This window comes from Chiloscyllium plagiosum, chromosome 17 (assembly GCF_004010195.1).
Source record: "Chiloscyllium plagiosum isolate BGI_BamShark_2017 chromosome 17, ASM401019v2, whole genome shotgun sequence".
Lineage (NCBI taxonomy): Eukaryota > Metazoa > Chordata > Chondrichthyes > Orectolobiformes > Hemiscylliidae > Chiloscyllium > Chiloscyllium plagiosum.
In genome coordinates, this window is record NC_057726.1 from 67,979,758 (window position 1) to 68,005,543 (window position 25,786).

The following is a 25,786-nucleotide window of genomic DNA, read 5'->3' on the forward strand; positions in this document are numbered from 1 at the left end:
CCTTCCTAACCTGCAATCTTCTTCCTGACCTCTCCGCCCCCACCCCACTCCGGCCTATCACCCTCACCTTGACCTCCCTCCACCTATCGCAATTCCAAGTCCCTCCTCCCTACCTTTTATCTTAGCCTGCTGGACACACTTTCCTCATTCCTGAAGAAGGGCTTATGCCCGAAATGTCGATTCTCCTGTTCCTTGGATGCTGCCTGACCTGCTGCGCTTTTCCAGCAACACATTTTCAGCTAAGTATGGCAAGGTAAAACAAGGCAAGGCCGGTACACTGTGGGAGTGCTGATAGGCATACTAAGAAGCCTAATGCACAGCCCTGGCATGTAAACTGATCCAGTCCATAAGCTGGGTGCCTGTTTCTGCTCAAAAAGTGACCTTGCTGCAGCCTTTCATCGCTTGTTGCCAGTGTCCCCTGCAAAACAAGCCTGCACTTCCACAGCACAGGAAAGATGCCAAGCTGGTTGCGAGGGTTGTTGGACTCTGCATTCTTGTATTTGTGCAGCGACCATGTTGTCGGTGTGTCCCTCTCGTGCCTAGAAATCGTGCTCAGGGCTGCGATTTGGTCGTAGACAGCATGGAGGTCGTTTGGAACAAGCAGCAAGCTGAATCCCCGAGGTGCATACTCTGCTTTGCATGTTGGTTTCTTGATATCAGCTTGTTTAGTGTAGATAGTTAATTAGGGAGCTGAATATTAATGAGGCGAGTTGGGCCTTCAACAAGGCACTTAACAAGGAATAATCACTGTCACTTGGCAACCTTTGCTTGCCCAGCAGGAATCTCACGTTCCACTTGGATACAAATGGAGTCGGTTGCTCCTGGTGTTGCTAAACTTCTTGATTCTAGCACGTCTTGTAATGCCGACATCTCTAAGACCCTTATATGATTCCACTCTCTGAAGAATAAATTTCTAACGTGTGAGCCTGAACTGGAGCTGGTGGCTGCAGCTCAGTGAATGCTTGGCTCTGCTTTTGAATAAATGTTTTTTTTAACAACTCCTCTTGCTCCATGGATATCATTCTCCTCAATCCTTTATCCACACAACTCTACATCAGTCTCACCACATCACTATACCTGCTCTTGGATCAACTCTCATTTCGCTTCAGCCCTATGGGGTTCACAGGCACCTGCGATCTGCATGCACCTGCCAGTACACTCTGCATACAAACACACTCTTGCATCTGCACAGAATGCCTCTTATGGCTGGTACCTTTTTTCAAAGGCAAGAATTGAGTATGGTGGAAGTGGAACAAAGAGCTGTTAGTGGTGATGCAGGAGCCAGAGAGGCAAGGAAGTATTCTCAGTGAGTGAGTAGGAAGCATAGAGGGTAGGAAGGGTTATTACTCTGGAAGGATGAGGTGGATTCTCTGGTACTGTTTTCTAAGGTGAAGGAGAGGACTATAATTTCCAACAAACCACAGGTCTCAGTCCATGCAGCAGCATCTCCAATTGTGCACACTTTTTTGGCTTTTCTATTTCTACTTTAAACATTTAAAGGGCCCAGAAATTAGTCAGTGGGAGTATGCAGAAGTGCTGTGAAAGATAGCAGGTGTGGGACCCAAAATAGGCTTTAACAAAAGAGAATCAGGAGTAGAGGTGGAGATAAGTATCCAGGAGTCCGAAGAGAGAAAGATAATCAGGCACCCAGAAGAAGAATGGTAACACCAAGAAGTAGAAAGCAGGGCGAAGAGAACGTCAGCAGACATTGAGAAAGAGATTCCTGGCAGAAAAGTACAACTCATTAGGCTAGCTGTATGGTGCTAAAGTATTTTATCATCCCTCCCCACCCCTTGCTCTTTGCTAAGCCCGTTAAGTTTGCCCTATTATCTCCCAAGTATCATGAGATCACACTGGAGAGTCTTGGAGTGGCAACTCAATAATCTGTGACATCTCCCCATGATTCAACACCTCTGGTTACATGATGAATGGATTCTAATAGTGCTCTGTAATAATAACTAATTTTCTGGGAAGTGTGGATTGTCATCAGAATGCAAAGCTCTTTGCCACTCGTCTACAGCTCACTACACATTTTTGATTCCTGGGAGACTTTTCTTATTTTAGGCAAATGTTGCTCAGAAATTTATTCTCTTTAACTAAATTGACATTAATTAAACCATCTGGAAGGTTAAAGAATTGTGATAAATTGCCTGATTGAATTTTCCTGTACTTATTGAGTAAAATCAGCAGGTTCACTTTAAACAACAAGATCAGCATCAATTTTACATAAACTAATTGTTATTTGTGTGTAATTACAAAATAACTTAGTAATTTGAGGGGTTTGGGTGACATACATATAGTGTAGTGGGTACTTGGGGAAAGTATGGTTAGAAGCAATTTGGGGTCTTCAAAAATCATCTTGTTATAGGAAGAATACATGGTTAGGTTGGAAGGGGGTCACAAAGGGTTGACTGTGTTACTGCTCAGTAAGTGCTATTTTAGCTTCCAACCCAAGAAGGCAGACTCAGACTTGAGGCTATGCATAGCAAAGCACGACTTCAAATGTGAAACCACCCTATTGTGAGACTAACTGTAATCTGATGTCACTCCAAAAAGATGGTCAACACATAATCCAAAATAAAATGTGAGAAATGATTTTGCCCAGGGAATGGTGGGAATCTGGAACTCACTGTCTATAAGAGTGGTAGAGACAGAAACTCTCATAACATTTAAGTTGTATTTAGATATGTATTGTGATACCAAAATGTGGAGATGCTGGTGTTGGACTGGGGTAGCTGTCTGACGAAAGAGCAGCAGTGCAAAAGCTAGTACTTTTGAATAAACCTGTTGGACTATAACTTGCTGTTGTGTGATTTTTAATTTTGTGATAAGGCAGACTAGCCTCTGGGCCAAGAGCTGGAAAATCTGTTCAGAATAGTTAGGTGGTTGTTTTTAACTGGCACAGACCTGGTATGCCAGGACTTTTCTCTATGACTATCAATAGAAGTCCTGATTCGGAGATGCCGGTGTTGGACTGGGGTGTACAAAGTTAAAAATCACACATCACCAGGTTATAGTCCAACAGGTTTAATTGGAAGCACACTAGCTTTCGGAGCGACGCACAATCACCTGATGAAGGAGCGTCGCTCCAAAAGCTAGTGTGCTTCCAATAGAAGTCCACTTGCTAACCAAGCATGCAGTATAAATGTTCGTTTTGTCCTTGAATTGGGATTCTTGTGAATTGTCCTGTTGAATGCAAAGAGAAAAGCTTCAAGAATCATGTCTTCTATCAAAAGTACTCAAGAATAATGATCACTTGTCCAAGATGCAGAAGCATTGTGTGGAGTCCTTATTCTTAGTTATTAGCTTCAGGACGGAAGGGGCAAAATGACAACAGGCAGTTGGAGTTCGGGCTGTGGATATGTGAGTAAGGTAAGTTACAAATTTGCCATCACTGTCTGTGATGCCTATAGAGAAAAAAAACATGTCTCAAATTTAATAGTGAGACACAGAGTAAGCACAGGCAAGCTCACTGATAAATGTGTCTGCTTTGTTCCAGTTTTACAGTTGAAAATGATGTATATAATTGTACTCATTTGTCAGAGGATTCTCTAACCTGATTATTTTGTACCATATAATCTAAGTTTGTATATAGACCTGTAGAAAGAATTGGTTCTATTGAATTATGCAGCTATTTCTTTTATGGAATGCAATTAATATTTTGGCACTGTAAATTAACTAAAGCAGCATTGATTAAATCAGTAAAGTGACCATGCACTTGTTGATTATAAAATATTATTGTTGAGTTATAATACCTTTGGTAAGAGTATGGTGCCATACAGAGAAGCACAGGAGTTGGACATTTATTCTCTTGAACTTTGTCTGCCACTCAGTCAGATAATGGTTGATTGGTGTTTTAACTCCATTTTCCACCTTTGTTTCAAAGTCCTCTGATCAGCCTTACCTTAATTAAAGAAAATATCAGTATCAGTCAATTGCCAAACACCTCACAGACTAGATTTTCATGTAATAATGAAAACTGTCCAAAGTGGCACTGGAATTACGATCTGAAAGTGATGCCTTCATTTCCAAGGGATCTCATTTTTGCTGGTAAGGAAATGGGAATGAGATTTGTGGGGAAAACCTGAACACAGTTGAGTCATTTGTACTCATTGCTGAGTTTAAACAGACTCTGTTGTACATGAGTGATGACCTTATCTGTCAAAGTGTGATCTAAGTGCTTGTACAAGACAGATAAATATTGTCAACATTTGGGAAGTTCAAGGGAAAAGGAGATGGAACAGCACAGTGGCAGAGTGGTTAGCACTGCTGCCTCACAGCACCAGAGACCCGGGTTCAATTCCCGCTTCAGGCAACTGTCTGTGTGGAGTTTCCACATTCTCCCTGTGTCTGCGTGGGTTTCCTCCGGGTGTTCCGGTTTCCTCCCACAGTCCAAAAATGTGCAGGTCAGGTGAATTGGCCATGCTAAATTGCCCGTAGTGTTAGGTGAAGGGGTAAATGTAGGGGAATGGGTCTGGGTGGGTTGCTCTTCGGAGGGTCGATGTGGACTGGTTGGGCCAAAGGGCCTAAGTAATCTAATCTGATCTATTCTAATCTAGTTGGAATGGTGTTGTTAGTAAAGGTTTGGCTAGGAAGCAACAGCGTGGAAAATATTTGTGGGAATTGTCGATAGGCCTCCAAGTGGTAGGGTGATGTAAGGGATGTAATCAACAGGAAGTTGGATCTAGCAACATTGCCAACATTCTTTGTGTTTGTGAGAGAAATTTATTAACTTCCACAGTTTTACTTAATGGACGAAGACATTAATAACTTATCAGAAATGCTAGGGAACTGATGGTCTCGTGACAAGGAGGCATTAGTAAGGGGAATTAGTAACATAAAAGTGCAAGGGAAGTTAATGGGATTAAAGCTGATAAATCCCTTGGTCCTGGTAACCTACACTTCAAAGAACTCCTAAACCACAATACAATCGTTGATGAGAATATGTTTGAAGAAATTCTACGTACTCCCCATCAAAGATGACCTTGGGTTCCCACCAAGTGTGGCAGAACTTGAAGCCTCCATTAGGCACATGAAGACTGGAAAAATCACAGCAGTAGAGGGGATTCCCGTCGAGATTTTCAAACTTGGAGGAGTGGAACTTACTCGTCATTGGAATTGCAGCGTATTACTTAAATGGTGATACTGGGAAATATTTGGCAAGCTGCTGTCCGCAAATGCAAAGTTCTTCTGTAGCTTGGCAGTGCAATGTAGGGTATGCATCAGTCCCTCACCAGACATCTCATTGTCATTCCACAAGATTGTTGTTTGAAACTGGACGAGGAAGAACCACTATTTGATGTTTAAGAACATTTTTACAGATTAATTCTCGGTTTAGATTAGCTCCAGGTGACTTAATTGATACATAAATGATAATCAGAGGGTTAGATAGGTTGGACAGTGAGAGCCTTTTTCCTCCGATGGCGATGGCCAGCGCAAGGGGACATAACTTTAAATTGATGGATGATAGATATAGGACAGATGTCAGAGGTAATTTCTTTACTCAGAGTGGTAGGGTTGTGGAACGCACTGCCTGCAGCAGTAGTAGATGCACCAACTTTAAGGGCATTTAAATGGTCATTGGATAGGCATGTGGACGAGAGTGGAATATTGTAGGGTAGATAGGCTTCAGATTGGTTTCACAGGTTGGTGCAACATTGAGGGCTGAAGGGCCTGTACTGCACTGTAGTGTTCTATGTTTGTTGGTAATGCTGGCAAGGCTCACATGTATTTGTATCCATGTTGTCCTTGAGAATATAACAATGAGTCTTCCTGTGAAAGTGATCTTCTTTATTAAAATGTTGTTCAGTGGAGTTTTAAGATTAGGTAGAAAGTTTCAGAGTTCCAGCAATGGTGAAAGAACATTGAAAAATCTCCCAGATTAGAATTATACATGACATAAATGGAAACAGAGAGGTGAGGCTTCTAGTCTTTCCTGATTGTAAAAGTCAAGAGTTTGCTAGTTTCTATTAAAGCAACTTCAGTGATTTAAGAGTGCAAATTGTGGATTTAACCACTATAGTCACTGTCAAATGGTATTTTATTTCATTGGGTTTGGGCAATTTAAAATTTGCAGGAGTATGTTCCACAAAACAGTCCATTAATTATTGGTTCTCTGAGTACAGATAATGCCACAGCATTATGCAATTGACCTGCACAGTTTGATGACATTTTATTGGCAAGCTTATTATAAAGAAATAATGAACATTGCTTTGATATTTCATATTGATGGGTAGCTTCTAAAAAATCAGTACATCTTTAATTCGAGCTGCAAAGATTCCAGGGTGACACAAAGATGTAAAGATTTAGAAGCCTCTTTTTATGCCTACCTTAACAATCTTTAGAGAAGCCATATGTCTATAAAACTTTTTTTTAAACTAAATGGCATTGTTAATCCAGAATACTTGTTTCCTGCAATTCTTTTTTTTTCCCCATCAGAATTCTCCCTCCCTCTCCTGAAGGCAGTGAGTTATGCCTGGGTCCCTTTAACATAAAATGATCTCCACAATCCAACAACTTTTAACTTTATTCTTTTATTTTTCTAGTCGATATTAAGAAGGACTTTAATGTCAACTGTTACCTTATTTCTTTATTTTTCTACTTTTTCTTTGAAGTTAATGCTTAACTTTTTTAACTTTGCTTCTTTTACTATTTTGTACCTAGATATTTTTCCTTAAGTACTTTTGTACCTAAGATGGTGCTGTGTATGGTGAGATTGTACACTTTTCACTGTCTCCTGTACTTGGGTAAACATGGCAATAAAGTCTAAATCTAAGTGAGCAATTTTCATTGATGGCCCGTATTTAAGATCTCAGCAAGCTATTCATTTCTGCAAAGTACCACAATGGACCTAACTGTGACCAATATCAACAAACAGCCGAGGGGAGTGTTACTAGATGATGAGTCGATAAGGTGGTGCTGGAAAAGCACAGCAAGTCAGGCAGCTTCCGAGGAGCAGGAAAATAGACGTTTCGGTTTTCACCTTACTAGATAATGACAGAGTTTGAATGTTGGATGTTTCTTTCCTCCTGCTCTTAGTGAAGCTAATTGTTAGGCCTCAAATGGTGAGATTAGTTCATTCAATTCAGAGTGGGAATGGAGCAAGAGACCATTTGAAGCATATGGCTGAGCAATAAATTACCTAGTGATTCAGTTTTTTCCGAAACTGACTACAACAACACTGACGACTTCAGAGATTTTCTTCATTCTTTTCATCATCCATGCATATTTTCACTTCTGTAAGCTATTCCTTTCTGATGTCAATATGTTTAGATTTGGTATTCCTTTTCTCCCAAACTGTTACATGTTATTTATTCCTGGCCATCCATTTACCATTTTTTAAAAAAGTATTTACTTGTCTTTTACACCTGGATCACAATCTGTTATGTTTACCTGCACAGGGTTGACACCCACTTGTTTGATTCAAAACACAAAATTGGTTACCTTACTATTGATTAACTATCCACTCCGTGGACCCTTTCACCCATCTCCCATCCTTTCATAGAATTATAGAATCCCTACAATGTGGAATTTAGCCCAACAAGTCCACACTGACCCTCCGAAGGATAATCCACCCATTCTTGTCCTCCGACTTGTCCTTGAACTCTTCATTGAGACTTTGTAATTTGACAATTTCCTCTGTATTCAAGGATTCATCATTTGCCAGCAAGATGCCACTACCAAACACATCTTTACAGTCCTGTCAGCATTCCACAGGTACTAGTCCCTCAGTGACACCCTGACCCAATCCTTGGTCACTCCCAACACAACATATTTTCATGCATTCGCGGAAGGTGTAACACTTGCTCCTTAAACTCCTCCCTTCTTACTGTCCAAGCCTACAAACATACCTTCCAGATGAAGCATCATGTTACTTCTACTACTTTCAATATAGTCCACTGTAATCATAGTTCACAATGCACTCTCCTCTACATTGGCAAGACCAAATACAGACTGGGAGACAGTTTTACAGAACACTTCTGTTCTGTCCACAGGAATTACCCTGACCTGGTTGCTTGCCATTTTATTATGCCACCCTTCTCTTACACTATCATTTCTTTTCTAGGTCTGCTGCAGTGTTCCAGCAAAGCCTGATGCAAGCCGGAGGAATTTTGCCTCAGCGCTTCACAGTCTTCAGAGCTCAACCATGAGTTCAATAAATTTAGAACTCTTTTTGCTATTGATGTTTTCCTTGAACACTGCACTTCATTTCTATCTCTCCTCTCCTACCATTAGTACTCCCTTTGCCTTTTGCTCTGAGCATTTTTCCCAACTGTGTCACTTGTTTCTGTTGTTCAACAGCATAAAAATCATCAATTTCCAGCCCCCTTCAGTACCATAGAAGAGTATTAGAACTGCCATAGAAACATTAACTTTGCTTCTGTTGCTCTACAGATGTGACCAGACCTGTTTGGACATCCGCTTTTTAAAATTTCAGATCTCAGTATCTATAGTACTTTGCTTGAATTGATTTCACTACCTTGTTTGCTAAAGCCAAATTAATACTTTGTCGACAGGATAGAGTCCTAGGGCAGCTTTTTTTGGGATTTAGAGTTCCTTACCAACCACTATATAGGGTGGCACAGTAGCTCAGTAGTTAGCGCTGCTGCCTCACAGCACGAGGGACCCAGGCTCAATTCCAGCCTCGAGCAACACTCTGTGTGGAGTTTGCATCTTCTCCCCAAGACTGCATGGGTTTTGTCCAGATGGTCTGTTTTCCTCCCACAGTCCAAAAGATGTGCAGGTTAGGTCGATCACTCATGCTAAATTACTCATGATGCACCTAGTGTAGGCTAGGTGCATTAGCTATAGGAAATGCAATGTTACCATGTTAGGATGGAGGGGGTTGGTCTGGGTGGAATGCTATTTGGAGGGCTGGTGTGGACTCAATGAGCCAAATGGTCTGCTTCCACACTACAGGGATTCTTTGATTCTATGCTACCAAATAGGTTGTTGAAATATTCGCTCCATTCCTTGCTCCTGTATAACACTCTGCTGAACAGCCACAGCTCGACCTGCATCCAGTCTTGATGAAGAAGAGCCAGCAGGTGGTAGCTAGGTCTGGTGGCTCGCATCCCAGGAACAATACTGACAAATCTCTGAAAAACCCTCTCAATGACATCCACATCCTTCCCAAAAGATTTCCAGAATTGAATGCAAAGCTGTTGTTACAGACTTCATATTTGGTAACCCTACTTATTAAAGTTCTACTATAAGCCTAACAGTTTGTCTGGGCGTAGTGACTTTAGGTTAAACTGACCATCAGTCTCTTTCTAATGAGAAAGCGGAATATGGTCTGCTGGGACTATGGTGACTTTACCTCTACCTCTATTTACATAGCCCAAGATCTTATATATTGATTGGATTGATTATAGACTAAACTTTGACTTTTCCTGTAATGCAAAGTTAATGGGCTGTATGGAGTGGGAATTAACAATCAGGAATTTTTCCAATGTTATGATCCTAGCCCTGTCTTGTCAGTGCTTACTGGCAGAATTTTCATCTGCTGGATGTGGAAATGACCTGGTGACAGAGGGGAGGGAAGTGTTGAAGTGGCCAGGTTAAAAGACCTGTATCCATTCACAAAGACATCAAACCAGTTACACAGATTAGTGTAAAGCCTCACCACTAGCTCACCGCCTTCTACCCCTCTCATCCTCTGTCACCTCTTGCTCTAACTACCTCACCTATCCCCATCCACTTACCTAGTGTCGTCAATAAGCCAAACAGACAAGCAACATAATTTTTGGGAGTCTTTGGAAAGCTCATAAATATGTCAAATTAAACAAATAATCGGAGGAAGTAGGGGTGGTTCTTAATGAATACTTTGCTTCAGTATTAACTACTGAGATGGATGTTGACACTTCTGAGGACAGCGTGAAACAGACTATATACTAGAACATGATAGGAAGGAGGATGTGCTGAAAATTTTGAAAAACATAAGGATAGATAAATCTCCTAGATCAGATGGGATATACCCTAGGTTCATGCAGGAAGCGAGAGAAGAGTTTGCTGAGCCTTTGGCAATGATCTTTGCATCCTCACTGTCCACTGGAGTAGTCCCAGATGATTGGAGGGTGGTAAATGTCATTCCCTTGTTCAAGAAAGGGAATAGGGATAATCCTGAGAATTACAGACCAGTCAGTCTTATGTTTGTGGTGGGCAAAGTGTTGGAGAGGATTCTGAGAGACAGGATTTATAATTATTTGGAAAAACATATTTTGATTAAACATGGTCAGCACGATTTTGTGAGGGACAGGTTATGCCTCACAGACATTACTGAATTCTTTGAGGATGTGACAAAACACGATGAAGTTCGAGCAGTGAATGTGGTGTATATCAATTTTAGCAAGGCGTTTGATAAGGTTCCCCATGGTAGGCTCATTCAGAAAGTAAGAAAGCATTGGATACAGGGAAACCTGTCTGTCTGGATACAGAATTAGCTGGCCTATAGAAGTCAAAGGGTGGTAGTAGATGGAAGGTATTCAGCTTAGATCTCAGTGACCAGTGGTGTTCCACAGTGATCTGTTCTGGGACCTCTGCTGTTTGTGATTTTTATGAATGACTTGGGTGAGGAAGTGGAAGGGTGGGTTAATACGTTTGACAATGACATGAAGTTTGGTAGAGTTGTGGATAGTGTGGAGAGTTGTTGTAGGTTGCAACAGGACCTTGACAGGATGCAGAACTGGGCTGATAAGTGACACATGGAGTTCAACCTGGGAAAGTGTGAAGTCATTCATTTTGGAAGGTTGAATATAAATGCAGAATATATGGTTAAAGGCAGGATTCTTGGTAGTGTGGAGGAACTTGGGGTCCATGTCCATAGATCCCTCAAAGTTGTTCCCAGATTGTTTGGGTTGTAAAGAAGGCATAAGGTGTGTTGGCTTTCGTTAGTAGGGGGATTGAGTTTAAGATCCACAAGATTATGCTGCAGCTCTATAAAGCCCTGGTTAGACCACTCTTGGAATATTGTGTTCAGTTCTGGTCGCCTCATTATAGGAAAGATGGGGAATCTTTAGAGAGGGTGCAGAGGACATTTGCCAGGATGCTGCCTGGAGTGGAGGGTGTGTCTAATGAAGAAAGGTTGAGGAAGCTAGGGCTTTTCTCATTGGAGCGAAGAAGGATGAGAGAAGACTTGATAGAGGTGTACAAGATGATGAGAGGCATAGATAGAGTGGATAGCCAGCGACCTTTTCCCATGTGGAAATTTCTATCACAAGGGGGCATAATTTTAAGGTGATTGAAGAAAGGTTTAGGGGAGATATCAGAGGTAGGTTCTTTATATAGAGAGTGGTGGGTTGCATGGAATGCACTGCCAGCAGTGGTAGTAGAGTCAGCTACATTAGGGACATTTACAAAGAACAAATAAATTACGGCACGGGAATAGGCCCTTTGGCCCTTCAAGCCCGACATGGTTTAGCTTCAGAAAATTCCAGTGTATTGTTGGAAATGTTGATCAACTTGGATATATTTTGTGCTTTACATTAACATTTTAGTTTGCTAATTGACTAGCTACTGAACCCCTTTGTACATAGCATTACTAAAGACTTTAGCATCTAGAAGTTAAATAGTAAAATGTTAGTCTTGGAACATTTAATTTGATTATGTAACTGCTGTTTTAATGGAAATGTCAACAAATTTGATGTTCATGTCTTTCAGTCACTTAATTTCTGTGTTCTGGATCTAGTTGCAAAGGTTTTTTGCAGATTTGATATGTCAATTTTATTGATATCAATAAGTTGTCCCTAATGTGATTAACTTCAGACTTTAGAAAAATCAAAATGGCGTTTGGAGCCGAGTGAAATGGTGATCCTTCCTCTTCAACACAAAGATTTATATGTTGTGGCGCATCTTGATGACACAATCTGGTCTGAAGACAAGGTACACTTGGAAGTAGAGAACAGCCATACAAGAAGTATTCATGTGCAAGCTACTGGAATTGGAACCACCATTGTACCCAATAAACCATTCGGTCCAGTTCTTAACCTTGGAGCAATATTCAGGTGAGTGTCCCTTCAAAGACTGAGAGGGTGTCTTCTCCTATGCCAAATCTGGGTAGGAAATTGATTAGAAATTAAGAGATTGGGTCAGGATACTGGGTGCACTGCTCCTAACCTACTTCTTTGAGCAAGGTTTTGGTGACCTGTTCTGAAACTGAAATAAGGAGAATTTTAGGAATTGGAAATGTCACCAGATTATGTCAAGAATCAAGGCAGCATTTGATCATAAATAGATTTGGGAGCCCATGTAAAATTGCCATCAAGTGGATAGTAGTGAGAAATATTGGTTGGAATCATACCTAGCACAAAGGATGGTTGTGATTGTTGGAGGCCAATCATTTTAATTCCAGGACATTACAGTATGAGTTACTCATTTTTGTGGCTTTGGCCCAACTATCTTTCAGCTATGTCATCAATGACCTTCCCTCTACCATAAGGGCTAAAGCAGGGATATCACTGATGTCTGCAGTGCATTCAGAAACATTTGAAATTCCTCATGTGAAGAAAAGTCTGTGTTTGTCATGGAGTTAGAGAGTTGTATAGCACAGAAACAGACCCTTCGGTCTAACTTGTCGATGCCGGCCAGATATCCTAAATTAATCCAGTCCCATTTGCCAGCACTTGGCCCATATCCGTCTAAACCCTTCTTATTTATGTACCCATCAAGATGCCTTTAAATGTTGTAATTGTACCAGCCTCTGGCAGCACATTCCATACATGCATCATTTCCTGCATGAAAACGTTGCCCCTTGGGTCCCTCTTAAATCTTTCTCCTCTCACCTTAAACCTATGCCCAGTAGTTTTGGACTCCACCCTCCATGCCCTCCCCCCCCCCCCCAGGGTGGGGCGGAACAAACATGTTGGCTATTCACTCTATTCATGCCCCTCATCATTGTATAAACTTCTGTAAGGTCACCCCTCAGCATCTGATACTCTGGGGAAGATAGCCCCAGCTTAATCAGCCTCTCCCTCTTGCTCAAACCCTCCAACACTGGCAATATCTATGTAAATCTTTTCTGCACCCTTTCAAGTTTAACAACATTGTTCTTATAGCAAGGAGACTAGAACTGAACACTGTATTCCAAAAGTGGCCCAACCAATGTCTTGTACAGCCGCAACATGACATCCCAACTCCTATATTCAATACACTGAACAATAAAAGCAAATACCTGTGACTCCATCTTCAAGGAATTATGAATCTGCACCCCAAGATCTCTTTGTTCAGCAACATTCCCCAGTACGTCAAACAGCATCTGAGGAGTAGGAAAATCGACGTTTCGGGCAAAAGCCCTTCATCAGGGATGGAGGCAGGAAGAACTGTCCTCATGACCTTTCCTACCTGCCAATCTCCGCTGCCTGACCTGCTGTGCTTTTCCAGCACCACTCTAATCTAAACTCTGGTTTCCAGCATCTGCAGTCCTCATCTACATTCCCCAGTATCGTACCATTAAGTGTATAAATCTTGCTCTGATTTGCCTTATCAAAATACGGCACCTCACATTCATTTAAATTGAACTCCATCTGCAATTCGTCAGAACATCAGCCCTTTCAATCAATATTGGTGTCATCTGCAAACTTACTCACCATTCCTCCTATATTTGCATCGGAATCATTTATACAGATGAAAAAAAGCAGTGGACTCAGCACCGATCTTTGTGGCACGCAGCTTGGCACAGGCCTCCAGTCTGAAAAACAAACTTTATTTCACCACCACCCTCTGTGTCCTTCCTTCAAGTCAATTTTGTATCCAAATAGGTAGATCTTCCTGGATTCCTTGTGATCTAACCTTGCTAACCAGTCTGCCATGCGGAACTTTGTTGAACACCTTGCTGGAGTCCATAAAGACAATGTCCACCGCTCTGCCATCATCAACCTTTTCACTTCTTCAAAGAAACTCTATCAAGTTAGAGTGTGAGAAAGGATTAGTCAACTTTAAGACCAGTTGGCATAAGTTTAGGATGAGGAGCAAGTGGTTTACAGGAGATCTGAGAAGGAATTCTATCACCCAAAGTGGATTTAAATGCAGAATGTGCTGCCTTAGAGGGTCGTGCAGGTAGGTTCTTTTGTAACATTTACTTGAGTACTTGAAATGTGAGGACATAGCAGGATATGGACCAAGTGCAGGTAGACGGGATCAGTGTGATTTGGTGTTTGTTGGTCTGCATAGATATGAGAGGTTGAAGGGTTTGCTGCATTGCTATATGATTCTGACTAAATTTTAGCTGATAATTAGTCAGTATCATTTGTAAGTTCAGTTTAATTTCTAATCCATTGCTTTATCCAGGATGTTGATGGTGGGCAATTCGATCATGATAATGTTATTTTAAATCAAGGAGGGATAGATTGACTTGTCTTGTTGGAGATTACTGTTGCCTGCTGTTTGAAAACTATGAATGGTCCCCACTTTATTCCTGAGTTTTATCTCAGCCAACAAAGTTTAATCTTTTCCTGTATTCTCTCGTTGAAGGTATGTGGGAAGTTGCTGGAATGGTTGTGGAATTTTTACTCCATTCATTCAGGTGAAGTGAGATTTGTTGAGTCTTTATCCTAGGGTGACACGTTATTTGGGACTGAGAAAGAACAAAGGTTCATGTTGATATAGAAATGGATATTAGCTGCTGAATTTCATGATTTGCTGAGGTTTGAGAAGGATGTAGATGTAGTTGATAATCCAAGGCTTATGAGTTTTGTGAATTTCCATACACTGTCCTGAGCATTGCCAACTGAACTAATTTTATTCACTCATGGAAACAGAGAAAATAGGAGTAAGCCATTCAGCCCTTCAAGCCTGCTCCATCGTTCAGTATGGTCAGGGCTGGTCATCCTATTCAGCATTCAGAACTCTAGGGTGTAGGTTTGCTCGCTGAGCTGTAGCTCAGCGATATCCAGACGTTTCATTACCTGGCTAGGTAACATCATCAGTGGCGACCTCCAAGTGAAGCAAAGCTGTTGTCTCCTGCTTTCTATTTCTAAGGTATAAACTCATGGAATTGATGACACATTACTGACATGGCTGGGAAATTGTTTGAGTGGCAAGCGATGGATAGTAGGGATAATGGCTAAGTAGTTGAAAAGTGTGGCACTGGAAAATCACAGCTGGCCAGGTAGCATCCGAGGAGCAGGAGCGTCAATATTTGGGCGTAAGCCCTTCATCAGGAATTGGGGGAAAGGGAGGTGGTAGTGGCTGAGAGATAAATAGGAGGGTGGGGGAAGATAGCTGGGAAGGTGATAGGTAGATGTAGATGGGGGATGTGTGTGATTGTGATAGGTCAGTGGGGAGGATGGAACGGATATATGGGAAGGAAGATAGACAGGTAGGACATGTCATTGAGGGCAGTGTCGAGTTGGAGGGTTGGATTTAGGATGAGGTGGGGGTGGGGGGAGATTTGTAAACTAGTGAAGTGGATGTTGATGCCGTGTGGTTGAAGGTGAGGGGTAATCTAATTGAGGTCTTCAGGATAGTAACAGGAAAAGACGGGATAGATAAAGAAGATAAAGATAAACTATTTGGACTGATGAGGGATTCTAGAACTAGGGGACAGAGACTGAGAATTAGGGCTAGGCTGTTCAGGAGAGATGTTAGAAAGCATTTCTACATATAAAGGGCTGTAGATGTGTCAGCCTTGCTTCCACAAAATGGCAGTATTTAACTTCAAATTGGAGATAGATAATGCTTTGTTGAGCAAATGGATATGAGCCAAAGGCAGGTATATGGAGTTGGACCACATTTCATCCATGATCTCAATGAGTGGTGGGATACACTGAAGGGGCTGACAGGCCTACTTGTGTTCCGATGCTCTTCTAAACTCCAGCGAATGTAGTCCGAACCAATCCAATCTCTTTTCATATGTCAGTCCTGCCATCCCAGGAATCAATCTGATAAACCTTAGATGCGCTCCCTTCATCACCAGAACATCCTTCCTCAGATAAGGAGATGAAAACTGCTTGCTCCTGTACTCAACTCCCCTTCTATGAAGATCAACATACCAATTGCCTTCTTCACTGCTTGCTGCAAATGTATGCTTAGTTTCAGTGACTGGTGTACAAGAATGTCCTAATCTTACTGCACCTCCCCCTTTCCCAATTCATCACCACTCAGGTAACAATCTTCCTTCCTATTTTTACCACCAAAGTGGATAGCCTCCTAATTTTCTGCATTATAGTTCATCCAGGCATTTGCCTACTCACATGACTTTAACAAATCATACTGAAGTATCTCTGCATCTTCTTCACAGTTCATCTTCCCAACCAGTTTTGTTTCATTTGCAAACTTGGAAATATTGCATTTAGCTAGCTCACCTTTAAATGTTTGTCATTGCTTTAAGTAACATTCCCCAATTTATCATAACCAGCTTGTACCTCACACTATTGCAGCTTCCTTTATTTAAGGACCATAGTCTCAGAATCAACTCTGTCATTCTCCATCTTAATGAAGGATTCTTCCATGTCATGGTCATTCTTCCCCAAGGGGCCTTGCACAGCTAAATTCATTCCTTATTACACAATACCGCGTCTAGGATGGTCAGTCCTCTAGTTTGTTCCGCAACTTGTTGATCCAAAAAACCATCCCAGATTCCAGGAATTTCCTTCTCTACATTGTAGTTACTGATATAATTTGCCTAATCTATAAGTAGATTAAAGAAACTTATAATTGCAGATGTACCTTTATTGTTTGCGTCTCTAATTATATGTTGAATGCCTTCCTGAATATTACCACTATAGTTTGGGGTCGAGATGCAACTCTGAAGATCTTTTCCTGCCCGTGGGTGTTTCTAAGCTTTGCCCGTACATATTCTTCACCACCAGAGCTAATATTCTCCCTCATTATTGCATTAATTTCCTTTCAAATCAGCAAAGCTACCCCACCTTTTTCTTTTGTCTGTCCTTCCTAAAAACTGAATACCCTTAACATTCAGTTCCTACTATAGTCACCCTGCAGCCACATCTCTGTAAGATGAACTGTATCATATTCATTTCTCTTTATTTGCTAATTCATCCACTTATTGTTAATTCTCCATGCAGTAAGACAGAAGGCCTGAAGACTTAGCATTTTAACATTCTTTGTCCTGCTCCCATTATTTTGCAGTATGGCCCTATTTGATTCTTGTCCTTGAATTGTCTTTGCAGCTTCCTTTATTTAAGGACCATAGTCTCAGAATCAACTCTGTCATTCTCCATCTTAATGAAGGATTCTTCCATGTCATGGTCATTCTTCCCCAAGGGGCCTTGCACAGCTAAATTCATTCCTTATTACACAATACCGCGTCTAGGATGGTCAGTCCTCTAGTTTGTTCCGCAACTTGTTGATCCAAAAAACCATCCCAGATTCCAGGAATTTCCTTCTCTACATTGTAGTTACTGATATAATTTGCCTAATCTATAAGTAGATTAAAGAAACTTATAATTGCAGATGTACCTTTATTGTTTGCGTCTCTAATTATATGTTGAATGCCTTCCTGAATATTACCACTACAGTTTGGGGTCTATATGCAACTCTGAAGATCTTTTCCTGCCCGTGGGTGTTTCTAAGCTTTGCCCGTACATATTCTTCACCACCAGAGCTAATATTCTCCCTCATTATTGCATTAATTTCCTTTCAAATCAGCAAAGCTACCCCACCTTTTTCTTTTGTCTGTCCTCCCTAAAAACTGAATACCCTTAACATTCAGTTCCTACTATAGCCACCCTGCAGCCACATCTCTGTAAGATGAACTGTATCATACTCATTTCTCTTTATTTGCTAATTCATCCACTTATTGTTAATTCTCCATGCAGTAAGACAGAAAGCCTGAAGACTTAGCATTTTAACATTCTTTGTCCTGCTCCCATTATTTTGCAGTGTGGCCCTATTTGATTCTTGTCCTTGAATTGTCTATCACTTTTCTTAGTTTTTCTGTCTTTTGTTTTTTTTCCCCATTTCCCAGTCTCTGTCTCCCTGTATAAGTTCCTACCCCCTGCCATTTTAGCTTATACCCTCCCCAACTGGACTAGCCAATACTCCTCTCAGACATCAGTCCTGGTCCTGCCTAGATGATTATTCCAGTGAAACTCCAAGACAGTAACATCCTTCCTCAAGTACGGGAATCAAAACCGCATGCAATGCTCCAGGTGCAGTTCCATTAATGCATTGTACAGTTGCAACAATATCTCCTTATTTTTATACTCTATTCCTTTAACAATAAATACCTAAATTCCATTTACCTTCCCTGGAAATGCTGTAGCTGCATACTAGTTTTCTGTGACTCATACATGAGGACATCAGAGTCCTCTGTACTGAAGCACTCAGGAGTTTTGTTCCATTTGGATAATCAGTTGCCTTTCTATTCTTCCAACCAAAACTCTCACTTATCCACATTAAACTTCATCTGCGAAATTTTGGGTAATTCATATAAGCTATTTATATCCACTTGTAAATATTTTGTTTCTTCATTACATTGTATTTTAGTATGATCTGCTATTGGCTATAGTGTCTTCTATCCTTGCATCCAAGTCACTCATATAAATTGTAAATATTTGGGTCCCGATCATTGAACTAGAGATAGTTTGTCAAACAGAAAAAGATGCATTTAACCCAACTCTCTGCTTTCTGTTGGTTAATCAGTCCTCTATCAGACCCCTTAGACCCTTGCAATCTTGACTTGTATATTAACCTCCTCATTATTCACTGTGCTAGTTACATCTTTGCAGAACTCTAGCAAATTAGCCAAACTTGAATTACTCTTCATAAAACCAAGCTGACTCTGATGGATAGCATTTTGATGTTCCAAATTGTCCCGGTATTACTTCCTTAATAATGGATTGCACCAATTTCCCAAGACAGATGTTAAACTAACTGGTTCATATTTTTCTACTATCTACCTCGAGTGCTTTTTGAATAAGAGACATAACATCCAAGAGGCAACATACAATTCTGGAATCTTAATTGCAGCTATAGAAATGTCTTATCTATTCCTCGTGTTATTGGATTTCCTATTACTATAACCTCCCTATGCTTATTTTTCCACTCCCATGCAGCAGAGCCAATCGTGGTCCAAGAATTTCGCTATAGCTATTTTCCTCTGAGAGGCCATTTCCCGTAACAGAATCCAAAACGATGTATCTGCTTTTTAGGGGAATGGCCGTAGAGAATTCCTGCATTGCCCACCTTTATTTTAGTAAGGCGTTTGATAAGGTTCCCATGGTAGGCTACAATTTCGCTATAGCTATTTTCCTCTGAGAGGCCATTTCCCGTAACAGAATCCAAAACGATGTATCTGCTTTTTAGGGGAATGGCCGTAGGGAATTCCTGCATTGCCCACCTAGTCCATTTTCTCTGTCTGGTGGTCACCCATTTCCTCCCTCCCTGCGGAATGTGAGCCTGTGGAGTTGCTACCCTTCATATGTGCTATTGATGATACTCTCAGCCTTGTGGATACTCCACTGTGTCTCCAGCCACTGGTCCAGTTCTGAGAATTGTTCTTGGAGAATCTAAGAGACCTAGGAGTACAGGTGCATAGTTCTTTAGTGGAGTCACATGTACACAGGATGGTGAAGAAAGCTTTTGACATGCTTGCCTTCATTGGTCAGAACATTGAGTATAGGAATTGGGACATCATGATGCAGCTGTGCAGGACATTAGTGTGGCCACTTGTAGAATTTTGCGTACAATTCTGGTGGCCCTTCTATCGAAGGAACGTTGTTAAACTTGAGAGGATTCAGAAAAGATTTCCAAGGATATTGCCGGCACTGCAATATTTGAATTGTAGGGAGAGGCTGAATAGGCTTTTTTCCCTGAAGCAGTGGAGGCTGAGGGTTGACCTTACAGAAGTTTATAAAATCATGAGGGACATAGATAGGGTGAATAGTCACGGTCTTTTTCCTAGTCTAAAACTAGAGGGCATAGATTTAAGATGAGAGGGGAAAGATGAGATGGGAGGCACGGTGGCACAGTGGTTAGCACTGTTGCCTCACAGCGCCAGAGACCCGAGGTTCAATTCCCGCCTCAGGCGACTGACTGTGTGGAGTTTGCACATTCTCCCCGTGTCTGCGTGGGTTTCCTCCGGGTGCTCCGGTTTCCTCCCACAGTCCAAAAATGTGCAGGTCAGGTGAATTGGCCATGCTAAATTGCCTGTAGTGTTAGGTGCAGGGGCAAATGTAGGGAAATGGGTCTGGGTGGGTTGCGCTTCGGCGGGTCGGTGTGGACTTGTTGGGCCGAAGGGCCTGTTTCCACACTGTAACTAATCTAATCTAATTTAATTTAGAAAGGACCTAAGGGGCAATTCTTTCACGCAGAGGGTGGAGCGAGTATGGAATGAACTGCCAGAGGAAGTGGTGGGGGCTGGTACATTTGCATTTAAAAGCCATCTGGGTATAAGTATAGGAAGGATTTCGAGGGATATGGGCCAACTACTGGCAAATGGGACTAGGTCAGATTGGCATGAGGTGGACTGAAAGGTCTGTTTCCATGTTGTATGACTGTATGCACCTGGAGACACTTCCTGCACACGCCTGGTCCTGGGCACTGGAACTGTACCTGATATCCCACCTAGAGCAGGATAAACACATCATGACCTCAAATTTTCTTTCCATGACTTACCCATTTAAGTTAAACCGTTGGATTACCCTTAAAAACAAATAATATTAATTATTCCAGGGCCCTTCTTCTCTTAACCTCTGCACTATTGCCCCTACAAATGATAAACTCCTAACAAAGACCTTACAAACTAAAAGTGAAACTTTTGCCCTGTGTCACTTTTTGACACTGTTCCCAGACTACTTCACTGCGATGCTGACTGTGGGATACTCATAGCTCTTTAACAACCTGATGTCAGAAGTTTTTACTCCCATTGCAAGTATTACTACAGGTTTGTCCTACTTTAGCTGAATGATATCTCCCAGCTCATCTTTATGTTTGCCAAAGCATCTAGAGGCCAACTGTCATCCTGATATCCTCCCCTGTGGAATACTTTGACAAAGTACGTCATCTCTTAAATGTGTGAGTAATTGCATCACCAGTTCTGTAGTTGCAGAAGATGTGAAATTGAAGACTGAGGTCAGGGCAGCACCACATAATGTTTTCAATTTAAATTTTGCTGGAATCTGTAGTCTGAAATTCAGCGCTTTTGGAACTAATCTGAACAAACAATACCTCACTGAAGTTAGCTTCCTCTTTGAATGGATGTCACCTCTTTTCATAATTACAGCTATATATAATTGGATGAAAATGTATCAAATTGTTAATGTGAGAAAAATCTAATTATACATGAAACAATGCAGATAAATGCAAACGTTGTTATTACTTGAGAATGATAGATTTTTGTTAAAACGGCTAAGAAAACAAGATTGAGGAAATGGAACATAGATCAGCCATGATTTAATTGAGTAGTGGAGCAGGCTTGAAGATTTGAATGACCTACTGCTATCCCTATGTTCTCTTTTGTCAATTGGATGTAATGTTGTCACGTGACAGAAACTTTAAGTGATTATTATCATGTGCATTAAATGTACATACAGTTTGTTCTGATATAATGCAATAGTTCCATTCCCTGCAATCCCACATTATAAGAAAATCACATAATTGCAGCATCATTTAAACCAATGGAATCAGCCAATATAGGTAAGGAAAGTTCGCATCCTACAAACAATGGTCTAAATTCTTCAATCACATTATAGCCAATTCGCGTTGAGGAAACGCACATTATAGCAGAACCGACTGTATCAACTTTTATATGGTAATAACACGTGCAAGGCAAATAAACCTCAATAAACTGAAACATTGTCTAGCCCACTATAATCCTGTAATGCATGAGTGAAAACTGTGATACACCTGAAGTGTTGATAGCTGTTTTTTATTGTATCCTAGTTCCGAGGTTTGCTGCTATTCAGTTAAGCTGACAAATTGTGGACGGCGACGCCATCAGATGTACTGGAAGATGATAGGCTTTCCCCAAATCTTTAAACCCAGTCCACAGGAACAGCCTTCACCTCGTGATATGAAATATAGAGATTCTCTTGTAAAGGGTCACTATGTTCCCACTTTCAAAGTTAGACCTCTGCGAATGGACCTCAGACCGGGCAGGAGTGATGTACTGACACTAGAAGGTGAATCAGATGGTCCTATGGTAAGAAAAGTTCTCCTTATAACACCATGTACAAATTTGTCTGAAATTATTGTTTGCAAATTATTGTTGGAATTGAGGAAAGCACTTTGGCCTCCAAGATCTCAAACAATTTCTCTTCTGAAACAAGTCTGGAGTGTTTTTACAAAGTATTTGCAAATGGGATATATGTAAATATTTATTGCCTTTGAGAAAATGATGATGAGCCATCTTCTTGAAGGTGTAGCCCAGATGATATAAATATTTGCACAGTGCTGTTAGAGAGGAAGTTGCAAGATTTTGATAGTAATAGTGAAAGAATAGTTATATGGTTCAAGTCAGAATAGGTGTGTGACTTGGAAGGGAACTTGCAGATGATGATGTTTCCATGCATCTGTGCCATTGTTCTCTTTCTTTGTATTTTATGGTAATTTACTGGAAGGGGCCTAAGTTTGCCCCTGAAAGTGGGCATGGAAATCATGATATGGCATTAATTCCTGCTTGTCACTTCCAGTGTAGACAGCATTTTTGCTGTATCCTAATTTGTGTAATTGTCTCATGTAGTCAGTACTACTCATGCTTTTGAAAAGAGTGGCGCTGGAAGCACAGCAGGTCAGGCAGCATCCGAGGAGCAGGAGAGTCAATGCTTTGGGCATAAACCTTTCAACAGGAATGTGGGGGAGGAAGGGAGCTGAGAGATAAAAAGGAGAGTGGGGATGGGGGAGAATGTAACTGGGAAGGTGATAAGTAGATGCAGGTGGGGGAGTGATTGTGATAGGTTGGAGTGGATAGGTGGGAAGGAAGTTGGGCAGGTAGGGCAGATCAATAGAGCAAGTTGGAGGATTAGATCTGGGATGAGTGGATTTGGAAGCCAGTGAAGTCGATGTTGAAGCCGTGTGGTTGAAGGGTCCCAAGGCAGAAGATGAGGTGTTCTTTCTCCAGTTGTCGGGTGTCTTGGATTTAGCAGTGGAGGAGGCCCAGGACTTGCCTGTCCTTGGTGGAGTGGGAGGGGGGAGTTGAAGTGGTCAGCCACAGGGATTGGGGTTGTTTGGTGTGTGTCCTGGAGATGTTCTCTCCTGAGTTGGCATCCTGTCCCTCCGCTGTAGAGGAGACCACATTGAGAGCAATGAACACAGTAGATGAGATGCTTTGATGTGCAGGAAAATCTCTGCTGGATGAAGAAAGAGCCTTTGGGGCCTTGGGAGGAGGTGTAGGCACAGGCTTTACACCTCCTGTGACAGCAAGAGAGGGTGCCAGATGTGGAGGGTAGGTTGGTGGGGGGGTGTGGACCTAACAAGGGAGTCATGTTGGGAATGGTCTCTGTGGAATGCACATAGAGGTGGGGAGGGCAATATATATCCCTTGTAGTGGGGTCTGCTTGTTGGTGGCAGAAATGCTGGAAGATAATGCACTGTATCCAGAGATTATTGGGATGGAAGGTGAGGATAGGGGTGTTCTCTTCTTGTTGCGGTTGGAGGGATGGGGTTCAAGGGCGGAGGTGCAGGAAGTGGAGGAGATGCATTGGAGGGCATTGTTGATCACATAGGAGGAGAAATTGCAGTCCTTGAACTAGAAGGCCAACTGGGATGTCCTACCATGATGTTCATTGGCTGCAGCCCTCAAAAGTTTGTGGAATGCTTATGACACTTAGCCTGCATTATTTCAAACCATTCTGCACCTCTTAAAAGTGAGACCCACTCTCACTGGAGTTGATGTTAAGAATGTTTATGGAAAAGGGGCTGATCAGGATGAAGAGTGCATTGTTTAGCAATGGTGGGAGGAGTGTATGGTCCAAATTTCTCTGACATAACTGGATCTGTTCATTGAGAAAGTAGAGAGGCCAAGAGAGTTCATCAATATACATAAGGGCAGGTCAAGCTCCATGCAATCTACAAAGTCAGAGGGAGGACATAGTACAACATATCAGTGTCAATAAACAAGCATGTTGGATATGGATGCTGTGCTACAAGTAGAAGAACGTAGGAACGGGAACTCAAAACTCAAACGGTGACTGGGGACGCTGAGGCACATCTAAAGGATGAGGTGGATTCTGTGTTCAGTGAGGTCGTCACACCGCAGGGATTGGAAGAAGGAACGTGATGGGTGACTGCCAGGTAGTTCAAGAGAACAGGCAAGTAGTGAAGGAGTCCCCTGGAGTCCCACTCTCAAATTGTTTTTCCATTTTGGAAGCTGATGAAGACATTGGTTCCTTTGGGGAGTACGGTAAGAGCCATGTTTGTGGCACAGAGTAGCTTAGCTGTACAGGAGGGAATTCATTAGAGGAATTAAGAGGTGTTTCTGTGGCCGCAGATATGACTACTGGATGGAGTGTTGTCTCTCTGGTTCCAGAGTCAAGAATAATCCCAGAGTGGCTGCAGGGCATTGTGGGGGAGGGTGAACAACTGGAGATCATAGTCGATGTTGGTACATATAAATTAGATAGGAGGAGGGACTATGGTCTTGCAACCAGGATTTGAGAAGGTTGGTAGAAAATTAGCCAGTAGGACCTCAAATGTAGAAGTCTCCAGATTACTCCCAGTGCCAGATGAAAGTGAATATAGAATAGGAGGATGAGACACATGAATGCATGACTGGGAACATGGTACAGCAGGGAATACCGGGACAGTGATACTGGCTTTGAGGTCAGAGACTTATCTCTTAGTGTTTTTTTTTATCAATATGCTATTTGGGATTTCTTGTGGTCCCAGCAATGGGGCTTTATTAGTTACTTAGTTAGTTGGGTTGTTTTTGACCGGTATGGATATGATAGGCTGAACGGCCTTTCTCTGTGCTGTAGATCGTGATGATTCTATGACTTGTTGACTTTGTGAATATGGTATTTCTCCTCTCATACTAGTCAATGACCTTGATTAATGCCTTGTTGGCATTGATGTGCTGTACTGTATCCTCCCACTGTCTTTGCAGATTGCACGGAGTTAGGTGATGGTCTAGACTATTACTCTAGAAACTCAGTTAATGTTCTACCAGGGAAGATGGTAAGTGTGACCCCCCCGCACAGTTCTTGTGGAGACAAAGTGCCACCTTCACATGGAGAATACTCTCCATCGTGCTGTGTGGCATTCTCACTTACTAAATGGGACAGTCTTCAAACATATCTAGCAACACAGGACATAAGGTTCTGAGCAGAATTGTACTCCAGTACGATCTGTAATCTCATGGTCCAGCATATCCCCCACTTAACCATTACCATCAAGCCAGGAGATCAATCCTAGTTCAATGGAGATTACAGCTTGGCAAGCCAGGAGCAGCATCAGTCAGACTTGAAAATGAGGAGTCAACCTGGTGAAGCTACCAAACAGGACTACTTGCATGCTTAACAGCATAAGCAACAAGTGAGCAGAGCTAAGCAATCCCATAACCTCTGGATCAGGTCTAAGCTCTGCAATCCTGCCAAATCCAGTTATGAATGCTGGTGGGAGAATGTGAGGACTGTAGATGCTGGAGATCAGAGCTGAAAATGTGTTGCTGGAAAAGTGCAGCAGGTCAGGCAGCATCCAAGGCGCAGGAGAATCGACGTTTCGGACATGAGTGCTTCTTCAGGAATGAGGAGAATGTGTCGAGTAGGCTAAGATAAAAGGTAGGGAGGAGGGACTTGGGGGAGGGGCATTGGAAATGTGATAGGTGGAAGGAGGTTAAGGTGAGGGTGATAGGCCGGAGTGGGGGTGGGGGTGGAGAGGTCAGAAAGAAGAT

General features: G+C 41.9%; 1 protein-coding gene across 2 annotated transcripts in view; it reads left to right on the top strand.

Annotated features, from left to right (window-relative positions):
- The window catches only part of hydin (HYDIN axonemal central pair apparatus protein), a 915,145-nt gene that overhangs the window by 438,795 nt on the left and 450,564 nt on the right, over positions 1-25,786 (top strand). For both annotated transcript variants that reach the window (XM_043707374.1, XM_043707375.1), the window contains 2 exons: positions 11,764-12,002; positions 21,841-22,099. In XM_043707374.1, the coding sequence (XP_043563309.1) occupies positions 11,764-12,002; positions 21,841-22,099 (498 nt within the window). The remainder of the gene's footprint in view (positions 1-11,763; positions 12,003-21,840; positions 22,100-25,786) is intronic.